The following is a 27174-nucleotide window of genomic DNA, read 5'->3' on the forward strand; positions in this document are numbered from 1 at the left end:
CTGCCAAATCCCACAACCATAACCACAACCTCACCTCATCTTGTTACCTCCGCCAAGGAGGTTATGTTTTCATCTGTGTTTGTTTTCAGGGAAGGCCAGAAATGACCCAAGGAAGAAACGATTAAATTTGAGTGATCCGTATGACTGTCGGGATACCGGAGGCGTTTATGTTCTTCGCTTAGTGGTGTGTTGGCGATCTGAATAGTTTACGTTCAAATGTATGACAACCTACGAAGAACAATACAGGCGGAGTTCTGTGCTCTCTGAGTGTTTTTCTAGTTGTTTGCAATATTGGTATCGGCCAATATGGGCCTTGATGACTGATATCGGCTAACGGCAAATTTGTAACATTTACTTGTATACTGTCCTGCTAAATGTATAAGTGCTTTGGGCTGATTAGTCAAAATCAAATGTTGGTCCTTGGATTGCAAGCCACTTGGGCACCTTTTACCTTTTACAAGATTTTGCTGAATAGATCGCCAAATGTATCTGTAAGCAAGCTAGCTAGCTAGCTAGTGGTGGCATCTGTTATTGGTTCTTACAGGGTGAGTCTGCTGGCTCATCGCCAGTTAGATTGCTAGTTTTAGATACAACCTTACTGCTGGTTTAAATGACAGATCTAAGGCCTTTTTATCTGCCAAATCTCTTGCCAGATTGGGAACAAACAGCAAAACATCAACCCTGGAATGAACTGCCTGTGTTAATAACCCTCTCCACCCCCCCCCCCCCCCCCCCCCCCCCCCACACACACACACACACACACACACACACACACACACACACACACACACACACAAAAGCACCCCCTGACCTTGCTTTTCTGCTAGATGTGATTAGGGGTTGGGGGTCTACTGTGAAAAACAGGGAAAGCTGAAATAAGGAGAACTGTTTGGATTTCCACAACCATCTGGTTCCTCTGGGGATTTAGCTGTGGCCTTTTTTAGCTGCTGATACACACACACACACACACACTTACACAAAAACACAGACACAAACTCACACACAGACTCATACTCATACACACACACACACACACACACACACACACAATCCACTGTCTATTGGAAATAAGATCCCGCACCACAACCACACACAGACACCATCCATTGTCTACGGGAAAAGCAAGACCCCCACCCCATAACACACACACACACACACACACACACACACACACACACACACCACAAAGTACACATCTTTGTGTACACGTCTGTTGTGTTCTCTTTGGAACATTTGAGATGAACGTCTGTTGTGTTCTTTTTGGAACATTTGAGATGAACGTCTGTTATGTCGACCAGCCATAAATGCTAGGTCGAATTCAAGACTCTTTTCCTTTCTTAAGTGGTTCCTTGTTGGTGGAATGAGTTGCCCAGTGCTCTCTGTTCCTGTGATAGGTTTGGGTTGATTAGGTGTTTCTTATGAGTTATGATTTGTATATATTTGTTTATTTTCATTAGGCTATTGATTGCATTGCCATTATGGTTTATTCTGGCTGTTCTCCTTAATGTAGTCTTACCAACTTTTTAAAACTGTTCACTGTTAATTTAGCTATTGTATTGTTTTATATTACTCTGGACAAAAGCGTCTGCCAAATCTCACGACCATAACCACAACCTCAGCCTCTCCCTCTCCTCATCTCGTTATGTTTGCAATATTGGTATCGGCCAATATTGGCATTGATGACTGATGTAGCTAATGGCAAATTTGTTGTGCTTTCAAGGCCTGAAAATGGTAAATTATTTTGTTTCTACTCTACGAAGGGTTAGCATGGCTAGCGCCACAACTTCTCAGTGACACATGGTCTTTGAACCAAACGTTAATTTTCTCATATTTTAAAAAAAATGCCCAGTTCAGTTTATTGGGCGCCGTGGATGTCTATCAAATGCGTCTGTGCATACTGTAGCTCATCATCGTCTGAATTTCCCCCCTGTTCTGTGATTGGTCCCCTATCTGAGGCAAAAATGAGGGCGGTAGTTTCCAGGCTGCCTTAGCAGCCTGAATTCAAATCGCGTGCAAGGCATCATGGGAACACCCAGGCTACTTAAGGGTATGATTTACAACGAAAACCAAAGAAAGAAAAAAAAGAACCTGTATCAGTTTCGGCACCGTTTATCGGTATCAAGTTTCCCAATCGGTGCCTTGTTAGTGTGCAGTATGCTGTGTAACTTTGATCAGATGGTTCTGCGCCTCGGAGTGCAGTGTCTGATAACTCCGGCGTTGTCACTCATGATTATGAAAACGGAGCATATCAGGGAAAGTTTGCATGCACACGGCCACACACAAAGATGTGTGGGTGTGTTCGTGTTGGTGTGTGTGTGTGTGTGTGTGTGTGTGTGTGTGTGTGTGTGTGTGTGTGTGTGTGTGTGTGTGTGTGTGTGTGTGTGCGTGTGTGCGTGTGTGTGCGTGTGAGTGTGCTGTTATGGCTCTTAGTGGCCTTGTACCTCGTGTGAGGTGTCCTCAGACAACCATTATGCACATTGGACTTGTTTAACATACACATTACCTTTACATTGATCACATGTTTGGACCCCTGTAACTGCAAGTGGGGTTGTGAGCTATAGATTTACAAACACACACACACAGACACACACACACAAACACACACACACACACAAACATTTTCTCAATATATGAACTTTCTGGGCCATGCATGGTAGTACAACTACCACAATTCCATGCATTTGAGAAAAGCTGATTTCTAAGTAGGGACATTTATATTCAAATAGTTTAACGTCTGTGCAGTTAACTGATTATTTGGCTCTCTGTCAACACCCCTATTACACACACATACACACCAGCATACAGGGTAAAAATGCTGGTCCCTCTCACACAGACAACACACCCGCACACACACACAAAGAACCACAGAGGCCAGTATGACCAGTCCCTGTAATGCATAAAACACACGCGCACACACCGCTGGCTCTTGATGGTTTGCATGGGTAGTCCCTGTCACGTGGGACACACCATAGTGGTTGATCTGGGATGGTGGTGGAGACGGGGGTGGGGGTGGGAGTGATGGAGATTTATTCTCTTCAGCGGATACAGCCTCTCTTCTGAGAACAGACAAAACAAAAAGGAAAGATGGCCCTAGTTGGTGGAACGAGGACATTTATCAGTCCTGTAGAGAGTGGCAAGTACACACACACACACACACAAACACACATACACACATACACTGAAGCAGAGATTTATCAGAGAGGGCCCTGGAACTGGCGGGCTTTTCAGAGAATGTTCCAGAAAGCAGAATGGCCTGGAGCTTGAGTGATGTAAATCAGGGGATAATGTCAGCGGAGCGGGCGGCCCCGGGTTGGTCGGTCGGCCGGCTGGACGGCCCCGCTGGCGCGCTGGCCTCTTCCTTTCCCGGAAACGGTAAGGCATGGAGTTCAGTACAGTACAGACGCTCCCCCAATATGCACTTACAGCATCCTGCACACACACACAAGCACACACACATAAACATACACATGGTCGCACCTACTCACACACGCACGCATACACACACGCACGCACACACACACACACACACACACACACACTCAACACACACATAAACAGACGCACTTACACACACCTTCACGCACGCACGCATACACACACACACGCCCGCACACACACACAGACACACTCACACCCTTGAGATTCACTTATACCCCCACCACATGTTCTCTAATGCAGAGTGAGTGCATGTTTTGAGAAATGCTTTGCTAAGAACTGAGACCCCTACCATCAACAAAGCCCTGGATGCAAATCTGTGGACTTTCATAAATGTTTGTGTGTGTGTGTGTGTGTGTGTGTGTGTGTGTGTGTGTGTGTGTGTGTGTGTGTGTGAGAGTGCATGCGTGCGTGCGTGCGTGCGTGCGTGCGTGCGTGCGTTATGAAATATTCCTCCAGTTGTTTTTTTAGCATTACACAACTTTTCCATCGCTGGCAAAGAAAAAGAGCTGAAAATGATCTTACATCCTTCATAGGATTCTCCATGTCAGCACTTGATGTGGTGTCAATGTTCCATTTTCAATTAAATATGGATTAACGTTATTTGTTAATCATCACATTCTTTTTTTTTATTTACATCTATGTGTCCAATTCTTTTAGGAAACTGGTTGTGTGTTGTGTTCTTCTGCATGAGTGTGTGCCTGTGTGTATACTTCCCCCCCACACCTGATTATCCTTTATTTACAGTCAAGCCATGACAACGTGTGTGTTGGGAGGGAGATATATATATATTGTATACAAGTCGATAATGTAATTATCAGGAGTAGCATAGCTAGCGCCCAAGTGGACACTGCCCTGATGCCCATCTCCCTGTCCACCCATTCGGTAAAGCCACGCCTCTGTCCCCCTTTCCTGTGTGTGTGTGTGTGTGTGTGTGTGTGCGTGTGCGTGTGCGTGTGCGTGTGCGTGTGCGTGTGCGTGTGCGTGTGCGTGTGCGTGTGCGTGTGCGTGTGCGTGTGCGCGTGCGCGTGCGCGTGCGCGTGCGTGTGTGTGTGTGTGAGACTGACATTAAAGTCCCTTTCCCACATAACTTCTAAAAGTTACCCGGACATATTTACCCGGTAGAGGCACGACACGGACGTTTCCCACATGAGCTTTATGTCCGAGTGAGATACGGGTAATTGTGTTCACACTAGACCCGAGTAGGAGCCGCGAGGGGTGGGGCAATGTCAGCACTTGCAGGGGGAGGGACATGACGCTAAATAAATGCGTTGTTGTGCTGTGTTGCCTGGATGATGCGAATTTACATCAGATCCAAAACATCATGAAACAACAGTTAGCTCGCTAGTCAGCGGGAGCTAGCATAGAGGAAAAAATAGCTAACGCCAGGACCACAGTATAAACAAAGCTCTACTTCAACCCTCTCTGGTATAAAAATCCAACACAACAAATTAATAGAAAATAATGACACACCTGGAAAATATATTAACAGCACATAGAGGTCTGAGGCTCCTTCCCAACTCCTACAAAAAGCAACAATGCTAAATAACAGCGACGTGAACTATTAGCTGTTAATTGCTAACCACTGTAATAAAGTGTCCACATGTGTGTGAAAACTCATGCTGGAGCATGTGCCCTCGTCATTAAAAAAAAAAAAAAGAAATTCTTAGAAGGGTGGATTGTTTTACCAAATCTCTGGGAATGTTTGGAGAGCACCAGGCGTTTTTATCAACGGAGCCTGGGGCAGGGCTGGCAGTGTTCCCCTCGAGTGCCAATCCTCATTGGCACGCATGTCTGCGTCTGCATCGGACTCGCCCCTGCCTTGCCTTGCCTTGCCTTGCCTTGCCTTGCCTTGACTTGCCCGCCTCAGATTTGTTCAATTCGTTATGCTAAATGACTCCCCCAAAGAAGTTCAGGTCCACTCCCTGGCTGCCCACCTGCCCACTCCTCCCTACCCTCCCTCCATCCTTCTCTTTCTCTCCCACACACTTTCTCTCTTTCGCTTCTTCTCCCTCCCTCCTCATCCCTCTCTCTCTCTCTCTCTCTCTCTCCTTCTCTCCCTCCTGGTTCTTGTTTGTGTTCTTTGTTCGTCTGCCTGCAGCCGACCCCTTCGCATCCATTTTTAGTTCTCTGTAAGGACACATTTGGCCCGGTTCTCTTGGCATGAGGCTCGGAACGTGCTGCTTTCCTAGAACTCGTTCTCCCCAGCGTGTGCTGAGGACCAAGTTCACGTGTGCCGCTCTGGGAAACGCGCGCTGTGATTGGACTGAAGGCAAAACAAAAACAATGACAAAAAAAGTGAAAAAGAGAGAAAAAATATATAAATGAGATGATAGGGAGTGTCGTCAGCAGTGGTGAAATGCAATGGAGGTGGATAATTAGTGGGGATTGACATCCCGTGGCTTCTTCTTATTGGAGATGAATTGGATGTGAATGCAGGATATTTGAGACTTGCTTTTTTTTTGGCATTTCAATTGCTGTTTGTCGCAATTTAGTGACTTTGGCGCTTATCAAGATTCATTAAACTAGGTGTATCAACATCCATTAAGCTATCTTTCTATCCACAACTTTTAACCTATCTCTATCAACATTCATTAAATTATGTCCATCAACATCCATTAAACTATCTGCCTATTGACAACATCCATTAAACTATCTGCCTATTGACAACAGCCATTAAACTATCTATCTTTCAACAACTTTTAAATTATCTATAGTCAACTTTTAAACTGTCTACTTTTAAACTATCATCATTAAACTATTCAACAACCATGACTATCCTGTTAACACCTTAGTTACCATCTCTGCATTATCTGTTTTAACTATACATTATATTTTACAATGCACTGGTAATTCCTTGGCATTGTATTTAAGTGCACTTAATTCAGCTTGAACAGCTTACAAAATGGGTACGCAATTGAGACGCACATGCTTCAAATTTGGTACGAGTGTTTGTATGGACTTCAAGCAAAAGTGAGATGTATGAGGTCAAAGGTCAAGTCCATGAATACTTTGAGTGTGATATGTCAAGAAATTCTTGAAGTACATGCTTTAAATTTGGCATGCCACCCTCTGACTGTCATGTTTATGGAACCCACATGGAATGGATTAACTCACAATTGCATTTTTGGAATGGAATTTGAACGTGTTTGTTGGAGGTGAGGTTGTACTCTATGTAATTCATGTGTACGTTCCATGCCTGGCGAGTTTCGGCATTGATAAAGGTGGCTGGGATTTGGAATGCTATTCCTTGTACGGAAGCACTTGACCACGATCCGCTCTAATGAACGGTGACCTGACGTGCCTCCGGCAGCCAATGCTGGCGTGTTTCTATTTAGCAGCAGCAGAGACACATGAATCAGTGCAGTAATCTGGAAAAGGAACACCGCTACCAGGAATAACCCTGTTCAGAAGAAAATAGGCCTGTCACAGTTCCGTCTAATTTCAGATGCCTTCACAGAGATGGATTGCATTAACGAGGGTGGAGTGTGTGCGTGCGTGCGTGCGTGCGTGCGTGTGTGTCTGTGTCTGTGTGTAAAAACAGAAAGCAGAAATGAGTGATGTCTGTGTGTGTGTGTGTGTGTGATGAGAATGTGTGTAGAACTGGTGTTGACTGATGAACAACTAACATGTCAAACTCTGTAGGAAAGAAATGATGGAAGCTTTTAAAATGCAGTCCGGGGGGGGGGGGGTAACCCTGTTATGTGTTTACATGAGTGACCGTGGTGATGCATCCTCTTTGGGCTGACCAGGGAGCAGTGTCAGTGCACCGTAATCCCTGTCTGTGTGTGTGTGTGTGTGCATGTATGTACAGTGTTAAGAGTTGAGTTAAATGGCACAATGAGCACAAGGAGAAGACCATGCAGTAGCAAAAGAGAGAAACACACATACACTCACTCTTTCTCTGCCTATCTCTCTCTCACATAAACTCACACACACACACACACACACACACACATACAGAAGAAATCATTCATCCTTGTTTACAAACACACACCAGCTGGCATGACCATTGCACTGTAATCAGGCTGAATTGTTCTAAACTCCTGTGGGCACAGTCAGTGAGAAACATTCTTCCGATCTGGGTTCCCTCTGACCAAATAAGCCGGTTCCTTACATTTAGAACCCACCAAAACGCCTAAACCAGAGAGAGAGAGAGAGAGAGAGAGCGTGCGTGCGTGCGTGCGTGCGTGCGTGCGTTCGTGATTTTTTTTTTTTATTATTATTAAGTGTCCAAACTGACTGAGGATTGGAGGTGTGCGTGTGACTAAAAGTTGGAATAGGGGTATGTTCACCACTCTTGTTTCTCCTGCTCTTTTAACAACAGTCTAACATCTGGGGACTGAGGAGAGCAGTCGCTGGTGTTTTGAAAGTGAAATGTGTGTCTCATTCTTGCCAGATAAAGCGTTTCAGCTGTTCATCGTGGGATTTTCATGATCATGTTTGTCATTCCATAATGCACCCAGGAGAGTTGATACTCTTCTCATATTTACTGCCAAATATTCCCCTCATATTTATTTACTGGATATTCCCCTCATATAACCCAAATTCCAAAGAAGTTGGGAGGTTTGTGAATAAAAGAAGTGAATAAAAAGAGAAAGATTTGACTTACAAATTCTGTCAGCCCTGTATTTAATAGGTCAAAGACAACATTTCAACTGCTGAAGTTCTGTCTGTCTGCTTAATTCTGGTATTTTATTTCTTTACTGCCTCTCGCTCTGTCTCTCACAGTCTTTCTCTCTATCTCTCTCTCTCTCTATCTTTTCTGGATATGCCATTTCTGTGTGCTGCTGTTTTCTCACTGCAGCCTTGTATTACTGTATCTGTGCTGTTGTAGAAGCTAGAGAGGTCCGAGATGTTTGTTTGTTTGTTTGTTTTGTCCTTCCTTTTGTCTCTCTCTCTGGTTTTGTTTTGGTTTTCTTCGTTCCCCATTGGGCCGTGCATTTCTAGGAACCGCTCCGCATGCTGCTCTTGACGTGCTACCGCCAGGGTAGCTGTCTTTCTCTCTCTGTCTTTCTCTCTTTCTCTCTCTCTCTTTATCTATCTCTCTCTCTTTATCTATCAATCTATCTCTCTCTCTCTGTCTCTGTTGCGGCAGTCTGTGGCGCTCTCCTCCGCATGCTGCTCTTGTTGTATTAGCGCCAGGCTAGCAGAGAAGCGCTCCTAAGAAGTTCTGTTAATGTAAACATATTAAACATTGTTTGCCCATTTTTGAGAACGCCGCCTTAATCCTAGGGATGCATCGATCCGACTTTTCCAGTCTCAATACCAATACCGATGCCTGGGCTTTGTGTATTGGTTGATACCCAATACTGATGTAATAAGCTTGAACGTGAACTTTTCACCATGTGGAAAAGCCTAATTGCATCAGGCTTGACTTAAACATTCTTTCCCTAACTAAACAAGTCAGATAAGCAGCTCACAGAACATTTTTTTCCAATTGGTCATACGGGTATTTGCAGGCTACCTTGTAGCATCTCCAGCCATGAATTTCCCACATCCCAGCGCCTGGCTAGTGGCTACATCTGTGTTTGAAATGTAGTAACCTCTGACATACAAACAGACACACACTATCAGCACAATATGAAAGACAAACCTGTGTCCAACTCCAAATCAAGTGTGCTTCCAGCTTCAGACTTTCTTCATCCTTTATGTGGGTGCTTGTGGGTGTGGGTGTGCCTGTTGTCGTGGTTCCCAGCTCTAGGCTTTCCTATTCATGGTGTGTGTGTGTGTGTGTGTGTGTGTGTGTGTGTGTGTGTGTGTGTGTGTGTGTGTGTGTGTGTGTGTGTGTGTGTGTGTGTGTGTGTGTGTGTGTGTGTGTGTGTGTGTGTGTGTGTGTGTGTGTGTGTGTGTGTGTGTGTGTGTGTGTGCGCCTGTCGTTGTCATTTCCAGCTCTAGGTTTCCTTGTGTGTGTGTGTGTGTGTGTGTGTGTGTGTGTGTGGTGTCTTCTTTCCCCCTCCCTCCTTGTGTTTTTCATTTCTAGGAACAAGCGCAGTCTTGAGCCTCAGCCTGCCAGCACCCACAACCCTGTTATACAATCTCTTTCCTCCATGTTCCCTCTCTCCTCTCCTCTCTCACTCTCTCCCTCTCTCTCTCATCTACATTCCTTCTCTCCTTTCCTCTCTCACTCTCTCTTTCCTTCTCTCTCTCTCTCCTTCATGTTACTTCTCTCCTTTCCTCTCCCCCTCTCTCTCTTCTCTCTCTCCTCCGCATTCCTTCTCTCTCTCTCCTCTATGTTCCTTCTCTCCTTTCCTCTCTCTCTTTCTCTCTCCTCTCTCTCCTCCATGTTCCTTCTCTCCTTTCCTCTCTCCCTCTTCTCTCTTTCCTCTACATTCATTCTCTCCTATCCTCTCTCCCTCTCTCTTTCCTTCTTTCTCTCTCCTCTATATTCCTTATCTCCTTTCCTTTCTTTCTTTGTCTATTTCCTTCTTCCTGTCTTTCTCTCTCCTTCTCTCTCTTTCCTCCATGTTCCTTCTCTCCTCTCTCTTCCTCTCTTATATATATATATATATATATATATATAGTATTTTAACTGTCTGTTCTATCTCTCTTTATTTAATTATTTTTTGTTTTTATTTATTTATCTATTTAATTTGTCTTCATGCTTTTGCTTATTATTGCTTTTTTTCCCCGATGGGGTGATTTGAATTGCCTTCATGTATGAAATGCACTATATAAATAAAGTGTGTGTGTGTGTGTGTGTGTGTGTGTGTGTGTGTGTGTGTGTGTGTGTGTGTGTGTGTGTGTGTGTGTGTGTGTGACATGTTTTGGAGAAGAAGTAGGGAGCTTGGACGCCCTTTGTGTTCGTGTAAAGAAGAGCATGCTAGTTAGTGTGTGAGTGTGTGTGTGTACGAGAGAGAGAGAAAGAGTGAGAGTGAGAGAGCGAGAGGGGGTGTGTCATGTGTGTCTAACTCTGTTGGTCATAGCCTAGGTTGATGCTCATAAAAACAACCTGTTGTGTTCGGAGCAGTGTTTTGTTTGTCAGTGACACACACACACACACACACACACACACACACACACACACACACACACACACACACACACACACACACACACACACACACACACACACACACACACACACACACACACACACACACACACACACACACACACACACAAAGAGAGAGAGAGAGAGAGACTCTCTAAATAATTGGTGCCAACACAGAGGAGATTGTGAAATGGCCCCTGGGTTGCGCAGTGTGTCGTTGATAGTAGTTTTTCTCCGCTCTGTGGCTTAAAGTGGTCAGGTTTGTTGGCAGTCAGTGTGTGGCAGAAGGGTTACTCAAAAACATGCCCTCTCTCTGACGGCTGACCCTCCTCATGCCCTTGTGCTGGGGCGGGGGGCATATGTCACCCAAGCCAAATAGAGGGAAACGGGGCAATTAAGGTTACACAAAAACATGCATCCAACTGTGTTGTGGCAGCATAGGTATGTTGGAGTCAAGGCTGTTGTTGCTTTGCTATGACCTTGGTGGCTCTGTCTGACCGAGTCTGTCAACACGCTAACAGTTAGCTGTCATGCCAAAGAGAAAAGTAGTGTCTTTTCTGAAGACCCCTGAAAGGCTTACCATTTTCTCTGTGAAGAATTCGGCAACAAAAGCATGGTGCTGTGACTGCCTACTGTTCGTGGTGCAGTCAGCGATCTGACTATTTCAAGCTCACAACATTTTGTGTAACCTACACTGATGTAGTGTGTGTGTGTGTGTGTGTGTCAGAGTGTTTCAATGGTGCAGTCAGCAATCTGACTATTTCAAGATCACAACATTTTTTTTTAGTCACATTTAGCGATCGTCTCCTCACCTCACGGCCGTTAGCTGCCCATTCACTGCACTTTCACAATAACCATTGCAACCTTTCACAATACACTGTATAGAACATACACGTGTGTGTGTGTGTGTGTGTGTGTGTGTGTGTGTGTGTGTGTGTGTGTGTGTGTGTGTGTGTGTGTGTGTGTGTGTGTGTGTGCGCGTGCGCGTGCGCGTGCGCGTGTGCGTGTGCGTGTGCGTGTGCGTGTGCGTGTGCGTGTGCGTGTGCGTGTCATGTGCCTCTGACTCTGTTGGTCATAAACAGACAAATAATCACTAATGGAATCTCTGCCCCTCTCCTCTCTCTCTAGACCACTGGGCTGTTTCGGAGTCTGTTCTGCAGTCGGTTCCGTCCGAGCGCCAGCTGAACCGGTTGGCGGGTCGCCTGGGTCCTGAGTGGGAGTCCGTCCTGCTGGACCTTGGCCTCTCCACCGAGGACGTGTACCGTTGCCGTGCCAACCACCCTCTGGCCGTGCAGAGCCAGGTTCTGGCGGGCCTGGTCCTGTGGAAGCAGCGGTCCGGAGCGAGGGCCACGGTCCGAACGCTCGTCCAGAGCCTGCAGGCCGCAGAACTGCACCCCTCCGTACTGGACCAAGTGCTTCTGTGACCCAGGACCACATCCTCCGCCCCATCACCTGCAGTGCTGTTAGCCTGCAGGACACCTGCAAAGCACTGCAGTGCTGTTAGCCTACAGGACACCTGCAAAGCACTGCAGTGCTATTAGCCTACAGGACACTTGCAAAGCACTGCAGTGGTGTTAGTCTACAGGACACATGCAAAGCACTGCAGTGGTGTTAGTCTACAGGACACATGCAAAGCACTGCAGTGCGGTTAGCCTACAGAAGGGGTTTCAATGTTTTTGGTGCCAAGGACCCCTTTTGGGAGACCACATTTTCCGAAGACCCCTTCATAACCAATCGCTTGACAACATGGACTGACTCAAACATTTCTACACATTCGTCAGCTAGCTGCCTGACAAATAAACTAAATTAAGCAGCTGGAATGGTTCTTCATGACCTGGGTGAAGTAAAATGTTAATATGGGTAGTAGTACCAAATGTTGTTGTTGTATACAGGACCAAGTACACCTGCAAAGCACTGCAAATTCAGATGATTAGGTCACACTCACAGCATTCACATACCACTATTATGTTGCCTTCAACCACTCACTCTTAAAGCACTGAGAACAGTTACAGCACCCAACGCAGTAAGATGACGCTCTCTGTGGCCCTGTCAGACTTTGTGCCTGCCACACTTTAGCTCATGCGCTGACATCCGTCTGTGCCTGCCACAATTCACTCCATGTTGTGCCTTGCCATTCTAGGACAAATCCTGTGTATCAAAAGTCCTTCAGTTAGAGGACCCAGGACTCTCCGCTTCCACATGCTACTCTACCGTACCCTTGGCCACTCCATGGTCTTTATATATGAAGTACAGTATGTGTAATATACTGTACGTGTGGAGGACCAAATACATTCACATCAGTCACACCACCATCTAATAGTGGGACTATGCTGGACCCTGCAGAACTACTGCCGTTTGGCAGATTACTTATAGTTATAGTTATGGTTATGCTATTTAGCAGGGGGGGGCGGGGGGCATAGGGATGACTAACCACCCCCCATCCCCCCCGTCCCCATAATGTAATGAACAGGAAGCAGCTACAGGACTAGCAGCACATTCGGTTACAGCATCATTCATAGTGTCTATTTCAACTGGCATTATTAGTAAAACAGATACCTATTCATGGATTACTCATGAAATTGAAAAGCTACTGATTTGTCGGTCATCTCTTAAAATTCTTTTGACAAAGTGGAACAACGGAGATATCTTTAGGTCTACATAGCATGAGGATAGCATCCCAGTGAATCTTTTCCCCCTCACTATTGTCAGAGACGGTTTATAAAGCGAGACGAGTCATATGAGGGTCAATCCTGGTGTCCCTGTGACGTGGTGCCACTCCCATTTAGGAGGCAAACGGGAGAAATAAACCTTATCTCGGATTATGACCATTTCCTTAGCCCTACATTCAGCAATGCAAGTAACGAACCCATATTCTACAAGGCACACGTCTTTCTAACATTCCCACATTGAAATCGTATTTTCCAGCGTGATAAATACATAGAAAAATAACTTTGTTCACGACCTGTCCCTCCTGACCTGACCTGTCTCCGCTAATTGCGCAGGCCACCTGTTATCAACGGCACACTGCTTCTGCTGCTTCTACACTGATCTAAACCGATTACTCGTCACTGATCACGCCCAGATAGGAGGCGGAAGTGGGCACCATTTCATTCCATTGAAAACACCCTTTATGATTCATCTTCCTAACTATACAATCTTTGCTATTGTTTGTGAATGCAAAGGAACTGTGAGTCCTATCTGGGTTCCCGTAGCCCAGCTGGATAGAGGATGGAGCTGACCGCTCCGGGGGTCATGGGTTCGATACTATACTTAGAAGAAGCATGTGTGTGACGTGTGTGACGTGGTCACATGCTATGGTCGCGTGTGTGTGAGTGTGTGAGTGAGTGAGTGAATGAGAGAGAGCGAATGTGCTTGTTTTTGCTCTTGTTTAAGTGAGTTTGTTTACACATTCAGCCAATGTGTCCTGTGTGCCCTGGTGTGCCCTGGTGAACCCATCCACTGGCATCTGTTAACCTCACCTCTCCTCTCTCTCTCACACTCACACACACACACACACACACACACCACCCCCGCTCGCCCTTGCCCTGCACTTTCAAAAACACACTCTCATACATGCTTCTGACCTGGACTTTACACAGGAACTCGGCAAACTCCCCCACTAACCGAGGCGATGGTACAGCACTCAATCAGGCGTTGTGTGTGTGTGGCTGGTTAGGGGTGGTGTGTGTGTGTGTGTGTGTGGCGGGTTAGGGGTGATGTGTGTGTGTGGTGTGTGTTTAGCGGGTTAGGGAGGGGTCGGACGTCCTCCTTTTTAAATTATTGACAAGAAGCCACTTGTCTGTTTTCCTTCTGTTTACTATTTCAGGATTACACGTTATTACATATACATGCAGAATTACATTTACACATTTTCCCCCTCAATCTAAATGAAATGTAGAGACACTTTTATTGCAGAGTAGAGTGGTTAGATGCTACTGTAACTGCATTTCACTGGCTCTGTACTCAGTGACAATAAAGTTGATTGTAATGTCATTTATTCTAATCTAATGGTTTAATACTCTCATTTTGGAGGTGTGTGTTAATGAACTGTAATGAAAGGAATCCTTTATGAAACACTGAAGTATGCTGGAAAATAATCTCTCTTTTATGAAATATGGCTGTACAATGAAATAAAGAGAGATGTGTGTATCTGTTTTGGCCCCCTTTGCACTGATCAGGGAACCCCAAAGTGTTTATCTGTGATAATCTTGTCACATATTTGTGGTATTGTGTCTAATTTAACAGACCATTAAATGGATGATAATGTTTTGTCCTGGACATTTTGTGATTTGTTACCCTTCTATGCACAATCTTCCATTGATTGATTGATTTTCCCCTCCAGACCATGAATATGTGTACAGTATATTGGGATGGCTAAGGGGCTGGGTTAGCAGGCAGAACAATGTAGCGGGACCCCTGCTCTGGGCCCTTGGGAGAAAGACTATAGAAATACAGCTAGATCTAGAAAGTATATGTTTTTGGCTGACTACACTACTACTGCATGTTAGCCCAGCTCCTTAGCCGCTACACTACTACTGCATGTTAGCCCAGCTCCTTAGCCACTACACTACTACTGCATGTTAGCCCAGCTCCTTAACCACTACACTACTACTGCATGTTAGCCCAGCTCCTTAGCCACTACACTACTGCTGCATGTTAGCCCAGCTCGTAAGCCACTACTCTACTACTGCACGTTAGCCCAGCTCCTAAGCCACTACTCTACTACTGCATGTTAGCCCAGCTCCTAAGTCACTACTCTACTACTGCATGTTAGCCCAGCTCCTAAGCCACTACTCTACTACTGCATGTTAGCCCAGCTCCTAAGCCACTACACTAGCACCACTTGTGCCACAGTGCCCCCTAATACAGCCTGATATAATTGGATTTGATTTGGTTAATTAGCTGCCTGTGAGTCGGACACACGAGCGGGTGGTCAGGCGGTTGTAGTGGTGTAATGTTAGGTCACCCAGCAGTGTGTGTGTGTGTATGCGGGCAGCTTTAGGCTTTCTGTGGACTGAAGGCCGAATCTAAGCATGAACAATTTCTGTGTTTTATGTGCTGAAGAAGCAAGCACAGCTGTGGCCTTAGGCCTGAATGGGACTGGTATTTCACTCTTCACACACACACACACTCCAGCTGTATATTTTCTCTCCATGGTCAGCTCACCATCCTCTTTCTCTCCACTGTGGTTTTCCTTCTCGTTGACTCACCGGCATAATGAGCGTTTCAGAGTTAGCCTCAAAAAGCAGGTCGTCAGCTCAGCTCAGCTTTCTCCACACACACACACACACACACACACACACACACACACACACACACACACACACTCAGCTCCGCGAGCTGGACAGGCGTGCACAGAGCAATGGTGACTCACTGGACAGCGCCTGATGACCAGCGCTGCTGTGATCACAAGCCAGGGACTGTGTCCTCCGCCCCCTGACAGTAATGAAATCATACAGGACAGTCAAACTCCATCAATCAGCACAGGGACCAGAGAGGGAGCGGCAGCCCTGGAGAGGGTTCTCCATTCGTCATTAGGCATTAGTGCTGCTTGTGAGTGGGTGTCGGCTCGCCAGACTGCTGACTGTTGATTCTGAACATCAGAGATGACGGTTAACATGCTACCAGAAGTAGCCAGGGTTGGCCTGATTACCATCGACTTTCAAAGGCTCTGCGAGACTTTAGTCTGACCAAGAGCCTGTGCTAACACGGTTTCTCCAAGCGCTGGTTGACCCGCCTCCTTTAAGTGCCTCGATTTGCTACTGGTCGATGTCAGAAAGCGGTTTGCCGAGTTTAAACCAATAACAACACTCTTTCCTCTCCCTTGAACATGCCTCTACCCAGAGCCGTTGGAGCTGCTCAAAGTTGATTGGTTCTCGACCAAAGGGGGCAGTTCCGCAGATTTCGGGAACTCAGAAATCCTCCCCGATTAGCAGTTGACCAGACCAGCGACAGCAAAAGCCGAAGGTGTTACGTCACTGGGAGGGTGTGCCAGGCTAAGCCAGAGTGGGATAGGATAGGAAGGGAGGGATGGAGGGAGGGGTTAGGGACAGTGTTGCCAGATTGGGTTGAGTGATTTCCGCCCGATCCCGTTCGAAAGCCCGCCCTCTTCAGAAGAAAAAAAAGACTGCCCCAACAACGATTTTGTCAGAGAGAACCATAAAGCTTATTTTCCCCTGCCCAACAAAGTCAGAAGAAGTCCAATTGGGCGGGCACCTGCCCAATCTGGCAACACTGGTTAGGGATAGTGATGACGAGCCAGACTTCCAGCTCATCAACTCTGTGTTTGTCAATTACTTGCCAACGCTGTATAGTTCAGGAAGGGGGCTGGGCCAACCACTAAATCCTCAAATTATGGGTGTATTGTTTTAGCAAAATGACACTTGCAGCCACAGAATTGCATACACACACACACACACACACACACACACACACACACACACACACCCTCCATCATATTGTAGACATGCCATTTCGGAGGAGAGTTTGGGTTACTGTGAAAAATGAAGGAAGGCTTGACTTTACGTTACTTTAAACAACAACATGTGACTGTCTTCTTCTTCTTCTTTTTCTTCTTCTTCCTCTTCTTGTTCATCCTCCTCCTCTTCTTCTTCGTGGTGATACTTCATTGCCTCTCACGTTGTGTGGTAAAGATGATTCTCTCTGCAGGGGGTTGCTGAATTCCTGGAGGTGCATGGCATCTGAGGTGATGGCCCTGTTAGCTGATCCAGCTTTAGGAAAGACCAACAAAGTGTGCGTACACACAGACACACCCTCTCTCTCTCTCTCTCTCTCTCTCTCTCTCTCTCTCTCTCCATCATATCAGAGCGATACATGCCAGGACTGACTTTACATTACTTTAAACATCATGTACAGTCAAACGTTAAAGCTCTTCTTCTTCGTTTAATTGGTTCTGATACTTGATTGCCTCTGAGGTTGTGTAGTAAAGATGACCCCGGATGATCCAGGGTGTTGCTCGATTCCTGGAGGTGGCACTTGAGGTGATAGCTCCGTGATCTGATCCAGCTTTACTAAAGACCACAGAAGTGCGCGCAGACACACACACACACACACACACACACACACACACTCTCACTTTCCATCAAATCAGACAGATACTGTACATGCAAGGAATGACTTTACGTTACTTTAAACAACAACATGTGACAGTCAAATGTTAAAGCTCTTCTTGGCTTTATCGGTGGTGATATTCATTGCCTCTTAGGTTGTGTAGTAAAGATGACCCCGGATGATCCAGGGTGCTGCTCGATTCCTGGAGGTGGCACTTGAGGTGATGGCCCTGTGAGCTGATCCAGCTTAGTGAAGAGCAGAAGAGGGCATCCGCAGTGTGTGTGTGTGTGTGTGTGTGTGTGTGTGTGTGTGTGTGTGTGTGTGTGTGTGAGTGCGTCACAAAGGCCCTCGAGGAACAGAGCTGGAGTAGCGGTCAGAACACCCGCCTCCGCTCACCTGCCCATCCACTCTGATTCCATGGCAACTCAGGTGATGGGAGAGGAGAGAGACTAACTGACAGATAGATTTGTGTAACCATGGCAACTCACGTAAGGAGAAGAGAGACAGATACTGTAGATAGATTGATGTAACCATGGCAACTTACGTCAGGAGATGACAAACAAACAGTTAAAGTTGACTGATATGTAGCAGATGTTTTACCGAAGTTACAAAATATTTTAATTTATTTTGATTTCATTTATTTTGTCCCATAAAGAGCTAGGGGAAAGAAACAAAACAAAACAAAATAAAATATCAATGGCCAGTTTTAGGGTCTGGCTGCTTGCATTTGATGTTTGCTGTAGTCTACATATCTGGTTGTGCTAGTAGCCTGGCTGACGCTAACTGTTTTTCACCTGTGTCTGTAGTAGGTTACTTGTCTCTGTTTTCACCTGTTTCACCTGTTTCACCTGTGTCTTTAGTAGGTTACTTACCTCTGTTTTCACCTGTTTCACCTGTGTCTTTAGTAGGTTACTTACCTCTGTTTTCACCTGTTTCACCTGTGTCTTTAGTAGGTTACTTACCTCTGTTTTCACCTGTTTCACCTGTGTCTGTAGTGAGTTACTTGCCTCTGGCTTGACTGGCTCCCTTGATTCTCTTCAATATTTTTTTTCAAACGAAGACTAAACTATCTAACTATTAATACTTCATATAGGCCCAATGTAGCCTATGTGCATCCTTTGTTCAGTACAATGCAGCACAGCCAATCAAAGAGCAGAAGAGGGCAGCCGCAGCGTCGGAGAGGCCCTCGAGGAACAGAGCTGGAGTAGCGGCTAGAACACCTCACCTCTGCTCACCTGCCCATCCACCCTGATCCCATGGCAACTCAGGTGATGAGAGGAGAGACAGACTAACAGACAGATGGATTGGTGTGAAAATGGCAACTCACCTGAGGAGAGCAGAAACAGTCAGACAGTCAGATATCCATTCACCTGCTCTCCCAGCATGCAGTGTTAGAGAAAACAAAGGGCCTTGTGGAGCAGAAAGTGTGTGTGCGCGCGCGTGTGTGTGTGCATGTGTGTGTGCGTGCGTGTGTGTGTGTGCGGAATAGATGCAGTGTAAAAGTTTTGACTTTGGCTTTGTTGAGTAACTGTACGTTCACACCGCCGCCGGCTTCCAAAGATTCAGGAAGTCATTCATTTTCTATGGAAGCTGGCTTCTCTCTGCTGCCAGCAGTGGCAAATCCGTCGGCGTGGCGTTTTGAGCGTCTTGAGCGAGTTGAGCATCAAACAGAAGGTTGAAATTGGCTCAACTTTATGGTAGCTATGGCGCGGTTCAGCAGCAAACGACCAACGAACATGATCAAACATAGAATGCTGCCACGTCAGAGCGGCCAAAGTGTCCAAAGCTTCCCACGGTGTCCTTGGCAGGGCGTCCACAGCTTCTTGCAAGCTCAAGTCGGCGGCGGTGCGTACTGTACAGTAAGGAGCGTTGCAAAGTTCACCAGATCTTTAGGGTTGACAGCATAAAAATGTGTGTGTGAGGGCAAAATAACTATGGTGTTTATAGAATAACAATGTATGAGTGCAGAAAACCTTTAGGGTAGATACGTATAATAACAATGTGAGTATGAAGGGGAGCCTTTGGGGTAGATGTAGTAACGTGTGTGTGTGTGTTTGTGTTTGAAGTGCAGGGGAACCTTTGTAGCCGATGTATTGACTCAGTCATCAGTTCAGGAAGGCCGTTGGTCTGGATATATTGGTGTGTGAGAGTGTAGTAACGTGTGTGTGTGTGTGTGTGTGTGTGTGTGTGTGTTTGTGTGTGTGTGTGTGTGTTCAGGAAGGCCGTTGGTCTGGATATATTGGTGTGTGAGAGTGCAGGGGATGTGATGGTGTTCGAAGCGTCCGGTCGGGACAATGACCCCCACTGCAGAACTCAGTGTTCCTGTTTGTTGTTTAATATTTGGATATTTGGACGACAAGTTTTGGCCTCTTTTCTTTGAGGGAGGGAGGGAGAGAGAGACAGAGAGAGAGAGTGAGAGAGGGAGAGAGAGAGAGAGAGAGAAGGAGGGAGAGAGGGAGGGATAGAGAGAGAGAAGCAAAGGCTTTGGAAAGGCTATTCTAGTAAAACATGGCCAAAAAGCTTATTGAATTGAATTATTGAAGTGTGTGTGTGTGTGTGTGTGTGTGTGTGTGTGTGTGTGTGTGTGTGTGTGTCTGTGTGTGAGGGAGAGAGTCTTTTGAATGGCCTTGCACAAGACTTCTGTTTCTCTGTGTGTCCGATCATGCAGTGTTAGGCGTATGGTTTGTTATGATTGGTTATGATCTACGATGGATCTCTCGGATTCAGATTCAGATTCAAAGTGCTTTATTGGCATGATAAGGGGTACTCATATTGCCAAAGCAGGCAGAACAGAAAGTAGTACAATTAGCATTAGTACAATTCATAATATAAAATGTGTGTTTGTGTGTGTGTGTGTGTGTGTGTGTGTGTGTGTGTGTGTGTGTGTGTGCACGCTTGTGTCTGTGTGTGTGTGTGTGTGTGTGTGTGTGTGCGCTTGTGTCTGTGTCTATGTCTTTGTCTGTGTCCGTGAACATCTGTCTTGATAGGTAATTCACTGTCCCTCAGGCTGTGGCATATTGATATATATATATTAGGCTGCAATCTCTTTCTCTCTCTCTCTCTCTGTGTTTATGTGTGTATGTGTGTGTGTGCGTGTGTGTGTGTGTGTGTGTGTGAGGTTAAGTCTGAACTTAAGGCTGAGCACTGCACGAGACAGGCTTTTATACAGCACAATGAATAATGGATACGATCTCACCAGCATACCCACACACACACACACACACACACACACACACACACTACACTCTCCTCACACACGCTACACTCTCCACACACACGCTACACTCTACACACACTGTACACTCGCAGGGGCTGCACTGCAGGCATTTGGAAACTGACAAATGTGGTCTGTTAAATATCTTTTGTCTTTTGCTTTCTCTCTTTGTTTCTTTTTCCCCCTCTCTCTCTCTTCACTATTTCACTCTCTTTCCTATGATAATTAGGGGCATGTCTTCTCTCTCTCTTCCCCCCCCCCCCCTCTCTCTCAATAAGGTTTAGGGGTATGTCTTATCTCTCTCTCTCTCTCTCCCTATGAAGTTTAGGGGCATGTCCTCTCTCTCTCTCTCTCTCTCTCTCTCTTTCCTTTATGAAGTTTAGGGGCATGTCCTCCTTTAATCCCTCTCTGAGCACAATTGGCATGTTACGTAAATTAGGCAAACTTAGTGCAGCCCAGTGGGAAAACATCTCAGCAAAAGATCTCTGTTGTTTCACATTATGACGCTCCTACATATCTGATTATATAATATTATATTATATTACATTACATCACATTACATTACATTATATCATATTGTGTTATCTTATGTAACTGTACAATGGATAGTAATACTGGGCACCATTGTTTCGGTATAAGTTGTATGTAGGCTAATCACCGTATTAATCGTATTGGCTGAAGAGCCCTTGAGCAAGGCACCAAACCCCTCACTGCTCCCCGAGCGCCGCAGTTGGGCAGGCAGCTCACTGCTCTGGGTTAGTGTGTGCTTCACCTCACTGTGTGTTCACTGCATGCTGTGTGTGTTCACTAAAGCACACACACACACACACACACACACACACACACGTACACATACACATACACATACACACACACACACACACACACACACACACACACACACACACACACACACACAAGATACAGGGGTCAGTGGGGAGACCCGAGGTCAAACTAGGACCAAGGAGTGAGACCGGCGCACTCACACTTCTAATGCTTTTTAAGTGACTAACGTTTAGACGCCCATGCGTCTTCTTCAGAGTTCTTCAGGTTTTTTTTGTAAGTGTGAGTGCTCCGGTCTCGCTCGTTGGTGCTATTTGACCTTGGGTCTCCCCACGGAAGATGGAAACATCAAAAGTCGCAGCCTAACCCAGGTGCACAGGCTCCTGTTTGGCCTGCAGGCACCAGGTAGATAAGGGTATGCAAAGATATAATCAGAGGCGGACATTCCGGGTTCAGAGTGTAAAAGTCCTGCCAAGTATTTGATCCAACCATTTAGTAAACCAGCTCATCCTAATTGCCAGGTAGATCAGGTCATTAGTGATATGATATCACCTGTGTTAAGTGCACAGGTAGAAAGAATGGCAGGACATTTACTCTCTGGAACCAGGAATGTCCGCCTCTGGATATAATACATTTTTATTTAATCTATCATATCTATGGGGGTGTGGTCCAAAGAGTTACAGAGCCAAGGCCAGGAGCGCTTCTCTCCGTACAAAACAGCCTGCTGTTCATATCGAATCTGATTTGATTATGGTGTTCGAACCACAGAGAGGTAGCCTATTTAATGGTGCCGGGAAATGAGTGGTGTCTGGCCAGGCACACCAAAACGTTGGGGCTCATTAGGACAACAATGCTTACTCTACCAAAAAATCCAGTTAAATGCAGCTCAGGGTTAGGCCCTTTTATGGTGTATGGCGCTAATTAAAGACATTAATTCCCATGCACATATCAAGACTTCCAGGAAAGCTTAACGAAGCACTTTTCAAAGGAAATCTAAAAACGCCACAATAAGCCAGCTGTTTGGCTTATTGTGACAAAAGTGCAGGAGTCTCACCAGTCTTGTGCTCCGTTACAACATCACATGCAGAGTTTGGTCCCAAAACCCACGGCTGGAACTGGGTTATTGGTATTTAATTTCATCATTACTCAATCAAAGCAACACAGCTGCGATTGTATTGAAATTACCTGGAAAACAAAGCTATGTATGCCTGATTAATATTCCCAAAAAATAGAGATTGCACTATGATTGATGCGATGTAATGAGACTTGATTCGATGCAATGCTATTTGATACGATCTTCTTCATTGTCCTGCAGGCAAAATGTGCCTTGGATTCATACTGTTCACACCAATGAATTCACAGTAATTTCCTGTGTATTAGCCACATTGTGTTTAAGCTGCAGGACAGTGTTTTCTCCAAGTTAAAATTAACAACCATATTGATACCATATTAACTGCATCCATGTATTGACCTCATAATTGAAGAAATGTTGCAAAATCAATGTATATGCCGCGGCGGCTAATAGTTGAGAAGTTACGGTACAATAAACACAAACAAAAAGAACACAAAAACAAAAGCAAACAACATACTGTGGACATGGACAGCACAACACATTAGGGATGCAACGGTTTTCAATAATTTATTGAACCGTTCGGTTTGGCCTGTTCGGTTCAATAGACTCACCTAAACCGCAATATTTCGGTATACGCGACATTAAACTTTTTATTTAATACAAGGTTATTGCGCGCGCGTAGCCTGGGAGCGATAGAGAGGAGTTCTTAGGACCCGGGGGATGCGTTTTCTCTGACTGTTCAGCTTGCCTCTCGTCAACCTTGCAACAACCAATCAGAATTTTACTGAATTTCCCAAGAGCCAATAAGCGCGTTGAAATGCAAATGAAGGAGTCATGTGAGAAGAAACAAACTTTACCGGCGGCTGCATGATCATGGTGACATTTGAAGTAGCCCACGAACAAGGCAAAAAGACCGTCAGTAAACAAAGCACAGTGTGCATTGCAAGCACTGCTTCACAACGATCACCTAATAAAGGTAACACATCCAACATGTCGGCCCACTTGCGCCTTCATCACCCGGCTGTAACCTTAAGTGGAGCAGCACGGAGAGTTAGTTTGCCACCGAAAACCCAACCATCCATTGCTGCAGCCTTTCGACAACAATATTCCTATAATTCCCAAAGACATAACGAATACGACGGCGTATTAGGGCCACGTATATATACTTTGTAAAGACGCAAATTTGCCACTTTAGAAGGTCGAAAATTTGCCACATTATAAAGTCTGTGTGTAACAGTGTAACCGGTGGTTTCTGCCCTGCGTTGATTGCTCGCTAGAGTAGCCTAAGAAAGCGTGACGCCGACACAGCTGAGTGTATTCTCTTTTTGATAGTTTACTGGAAAATATTGTAGGGATGGGAGGTTATAGGAGATGGGGAGGCTGACATGTCATTCCAAACTCGGGTCATTTATTTTCCTGACGTTGTACATGCTAGGCTACGGGCAGCGGGAGGTGTCCACTCGAAAAACAATAAACTCACTGCTAAATCAGTCAATCGCTCGTCCACTCGTCAATCACACAACTCTCTCGCACACACACGCACGCACACACACACACACACACATACACGACAGGAGACACAGGGGAAACAGACACTTTGTGAAGTGGCAAATTTGCCACTTTCTTCTCGGAATATTGCCCCCCCTGACAACAGGTTGCAATAATGTTCATTTCATTGTTCTAATATTTTTAATGCTGCACTGCACTTTAGTCTATGTTTACATTTTTTACGTTCATAAAAGAGGACAGGGCAGGCACTCCCAAATCAAATATCCATTTGAAACTACACATAATACTACCTCACCAATTATTTTGAGAAGATTTTCAGAATTGTTCACTACTTTTTTGAGGGTGTATAACAGTTAAGTATTTTCTTTAAATGTGTGAAGAACAGTGAGTTTATTAAATAAATAACTACACATTACTTTATGCTGCACTGCACTATGGATAACATTGCCTGTTTATGACAGAAGGCAATGATGGTGTTCTTTTCTTTTAATACATTTTTGTGATTCTGCTTCATCTGTGTCAGGCAGAGGCGTCGTTAGACCTGGGCATTAGGGGCTATAGCCCCGTATGTATTGGGGATAGCCCCGGATCTCCGTGCCTTACAAAATGATGAAAATCGCGACAGAGTTTTTTTTATAAGGTCCAAATTGAATGCCACGGTCAGCAGCCCTTAGCCTGACGTGATTGCCGCTAGTGGCGTCTAGATTTCTAGGCTATTTCTTAGCAGTCACAACTTAGCCTGAGAGCCAGAAACACAGGCACAACTGCAATATTGTTACTCTTGTTCGCTGACGTTCGAGTCGGAATAAATTGTTGCAAATGCAACATCAGTGTTCCATGCTTCCCCCCTCTGTCGGGCTGACTGCCAGCCTCTAACTCGCTAACTTTAAGACCGTTCATTTGGATAACAAAGAGATAAACTTACTCACCGACGTTACCTAACGGCTCTGTAGGATAGATTAACGAAACGTTCTGCACAAGCATTCGTTTTCCATGAACTTGTTCCATTAAGTCTACGTAAGGGATAATCAACGACGCGCCGTGCGTTTATAGGAAAATAATGCACGTTCGAAGTGGTAATAAGGACCCGACGCCGCAGGCAGTAGTCAACAGTAGTGAACACGTAGTAGCCTACAACAACAGTAGTAAACACTGCTAGTTACCAAAAAACGAGTGGAAGAGTCAGGCTGGCCGCACTTAGATCTCCTAGGCAATTATACCAATGATTTCCATGCAAACTGAAAATTGGACGAGGAGTTGTGTTGGATTAATCCATTTACAGCGATTAGAGTGGCACCTGGAAATGATTCATTCATTAATCATGTCACGGGCAGAAAAAAATGTTTGGGTGTGAGGTCTCTGTTAGAACTAATACCAGTAGCCTAGGCTAGCCTTGAGGGAAATTAGCTTTATTTGTTATTAAAATATGATGAGGAGAACCCCAACGAATTTCCTTCCTTTCCTTCTCAAACTACGTTGAAACGGCATCTTTAACGGCCCAATTTTCAAAATTTCCCGGGGGAAAAACCCCCGGACCCCCGTAAGAAGGGAAAAATAAATAAATAAATAAATAATGTCGGGCTACAGCCCCGGATCTATGGTACACCTAGTGACGCCCCTGGTGTCAGGCTATGCATTTAATATTTTCTCTGCAAGTGTAAGTAGAAGCACATTGTTGATTTGAAATAGAAAAGGCAAATATAGCCTCCTGTATGCTAGAGCCAAGATAATATTGATATATTGAAACCGAACCGTTACCGTGGCCCAAAAACCGTGATACAAACCGAACCGTGGCAAAACTGTACCGTTGCATCCCTACAACACATGATGAGTCTTGAGCTGAGTTGATGTAGATATGTAGATATATATATACAGTATATATATATATATATATATATATAGAGAGAGAGAGAGAGAGAGAGAGAGAGAGAGATACTGTACTGTATATAGATAACAGAAATAGAGAGATAGATAGATATTGATCCCTGAGGAGAAATGTGCGGCCCTAGTAAACAGGATGATAAAATAACATGACTAAAAGAAAAAGAACAGTCAAACAAACTATAGATAAAGATACTAAGACAAGGATCCACATGAGTGCACTGAGGATTGGTACTGTGATTCAGCATGATGTTTAGCGCCGCACATCTAGGGACAACGAGCTGTGAATCTGGGTGACGTGGGTTTACTTATGCGGCATTCTTGTGAAAACCATTTCTCTGAAATATGAGCTGAGCAAACAGTACGAGCGAGAGAGAGAGAGAGATTGGTGTGCAGCCAGTCCATTGAAAGTCAAATCATAGCATGCGATTTCAGGGGGTGGATAGGAGTGTGGGTGGAGGATGAGGGGTTGTTTTTCTCAATGAGAGAGAGAGAGAAAGAGAGAGAGAGAGAGGGACACTTTGACTGTTGCTGTGCTCTATGTCTGCAAACATAGCCAAGCCATCTGTGGCAGGCTGTTCTGAGAGCCCCTGCTTTTCTCAGGAAAGGGCTTTGAAGTTCACCAGAGTGTTTTCCCTGCACTTCTGAGAAACAAGTAGTTTGGGCTACTCTTATTGGGCTGTCCTCTCCTGACCACGACCCGCTACCCTAGGTCTGCTGAGGGACAAGGTGTCTACTGCAGACACACACACACAAACACACACACACACAGAGAATGACTGACTCACTATATGCAAACATGTGAACGCGCACACACACACTGCATGCACAGACTGACAGACTGACTCACTCATTCACTCACATACAGTAGACACACACACACACACATGCACAGACTGACTCACTCATTCACTCATATACACACACACACACATACACACACACACACACACACACACACACACACACACACACACACACACACACATGTACATGCACAGACTGACTCACTCATTCACTCACATACACACACACACACACACACACACACACACACACACACACACACACACACACACACACACACATATACAGTGAGACAAACTAAGTAACATCCTGTAAGGTGTTACAGTACAGAATGAATTAACTGGGTGGTGAAAACTCCACCTTGATTAATGTTAATAACATAAATTAATTACATAAATCCTCATGTCA

General features: G+C 45.3%; 1 protein-coding gene across 1 annotated transcript in view; it reads left to right on the top strand.

Moving 5' to 3' along the window:
- cradd (CASP2 and RIPK1 domain containing adaptor with death domain) overlaps positions 1–14705 on the top strand; it is a 30071-nt gene extending 15366 nt beyond the window's left edge. The window contains exon 2 of the mRNA XM_062518478.1: positions 11558–14705. Within this exon, the coding sequence (XP_062374462.1) occupies positions 11558–11853 (296 nt within the window). The 3' untranslated portion in view covers positions 11854–14705. The remainder of the gene's footprint in view (positions 1–11557) is intronic.
- The last annotated feature ends 12469 nt before the right edge of the window (positions 14706–27174 follow it).

Source organism: Sardina pilchardus, chromosome 17 (assembly GCF_963854185.1).
Source record: "Sardina pilchardus chromosome 17, fSarPil1.1, whole genome shotgun sequence".
Lineage (NCBI taxonomy): Eukaryota > Metazoa > Chordata > Actinopteri > Clupeiformes > Clupeidae > Sardina > Sardina pilchardus.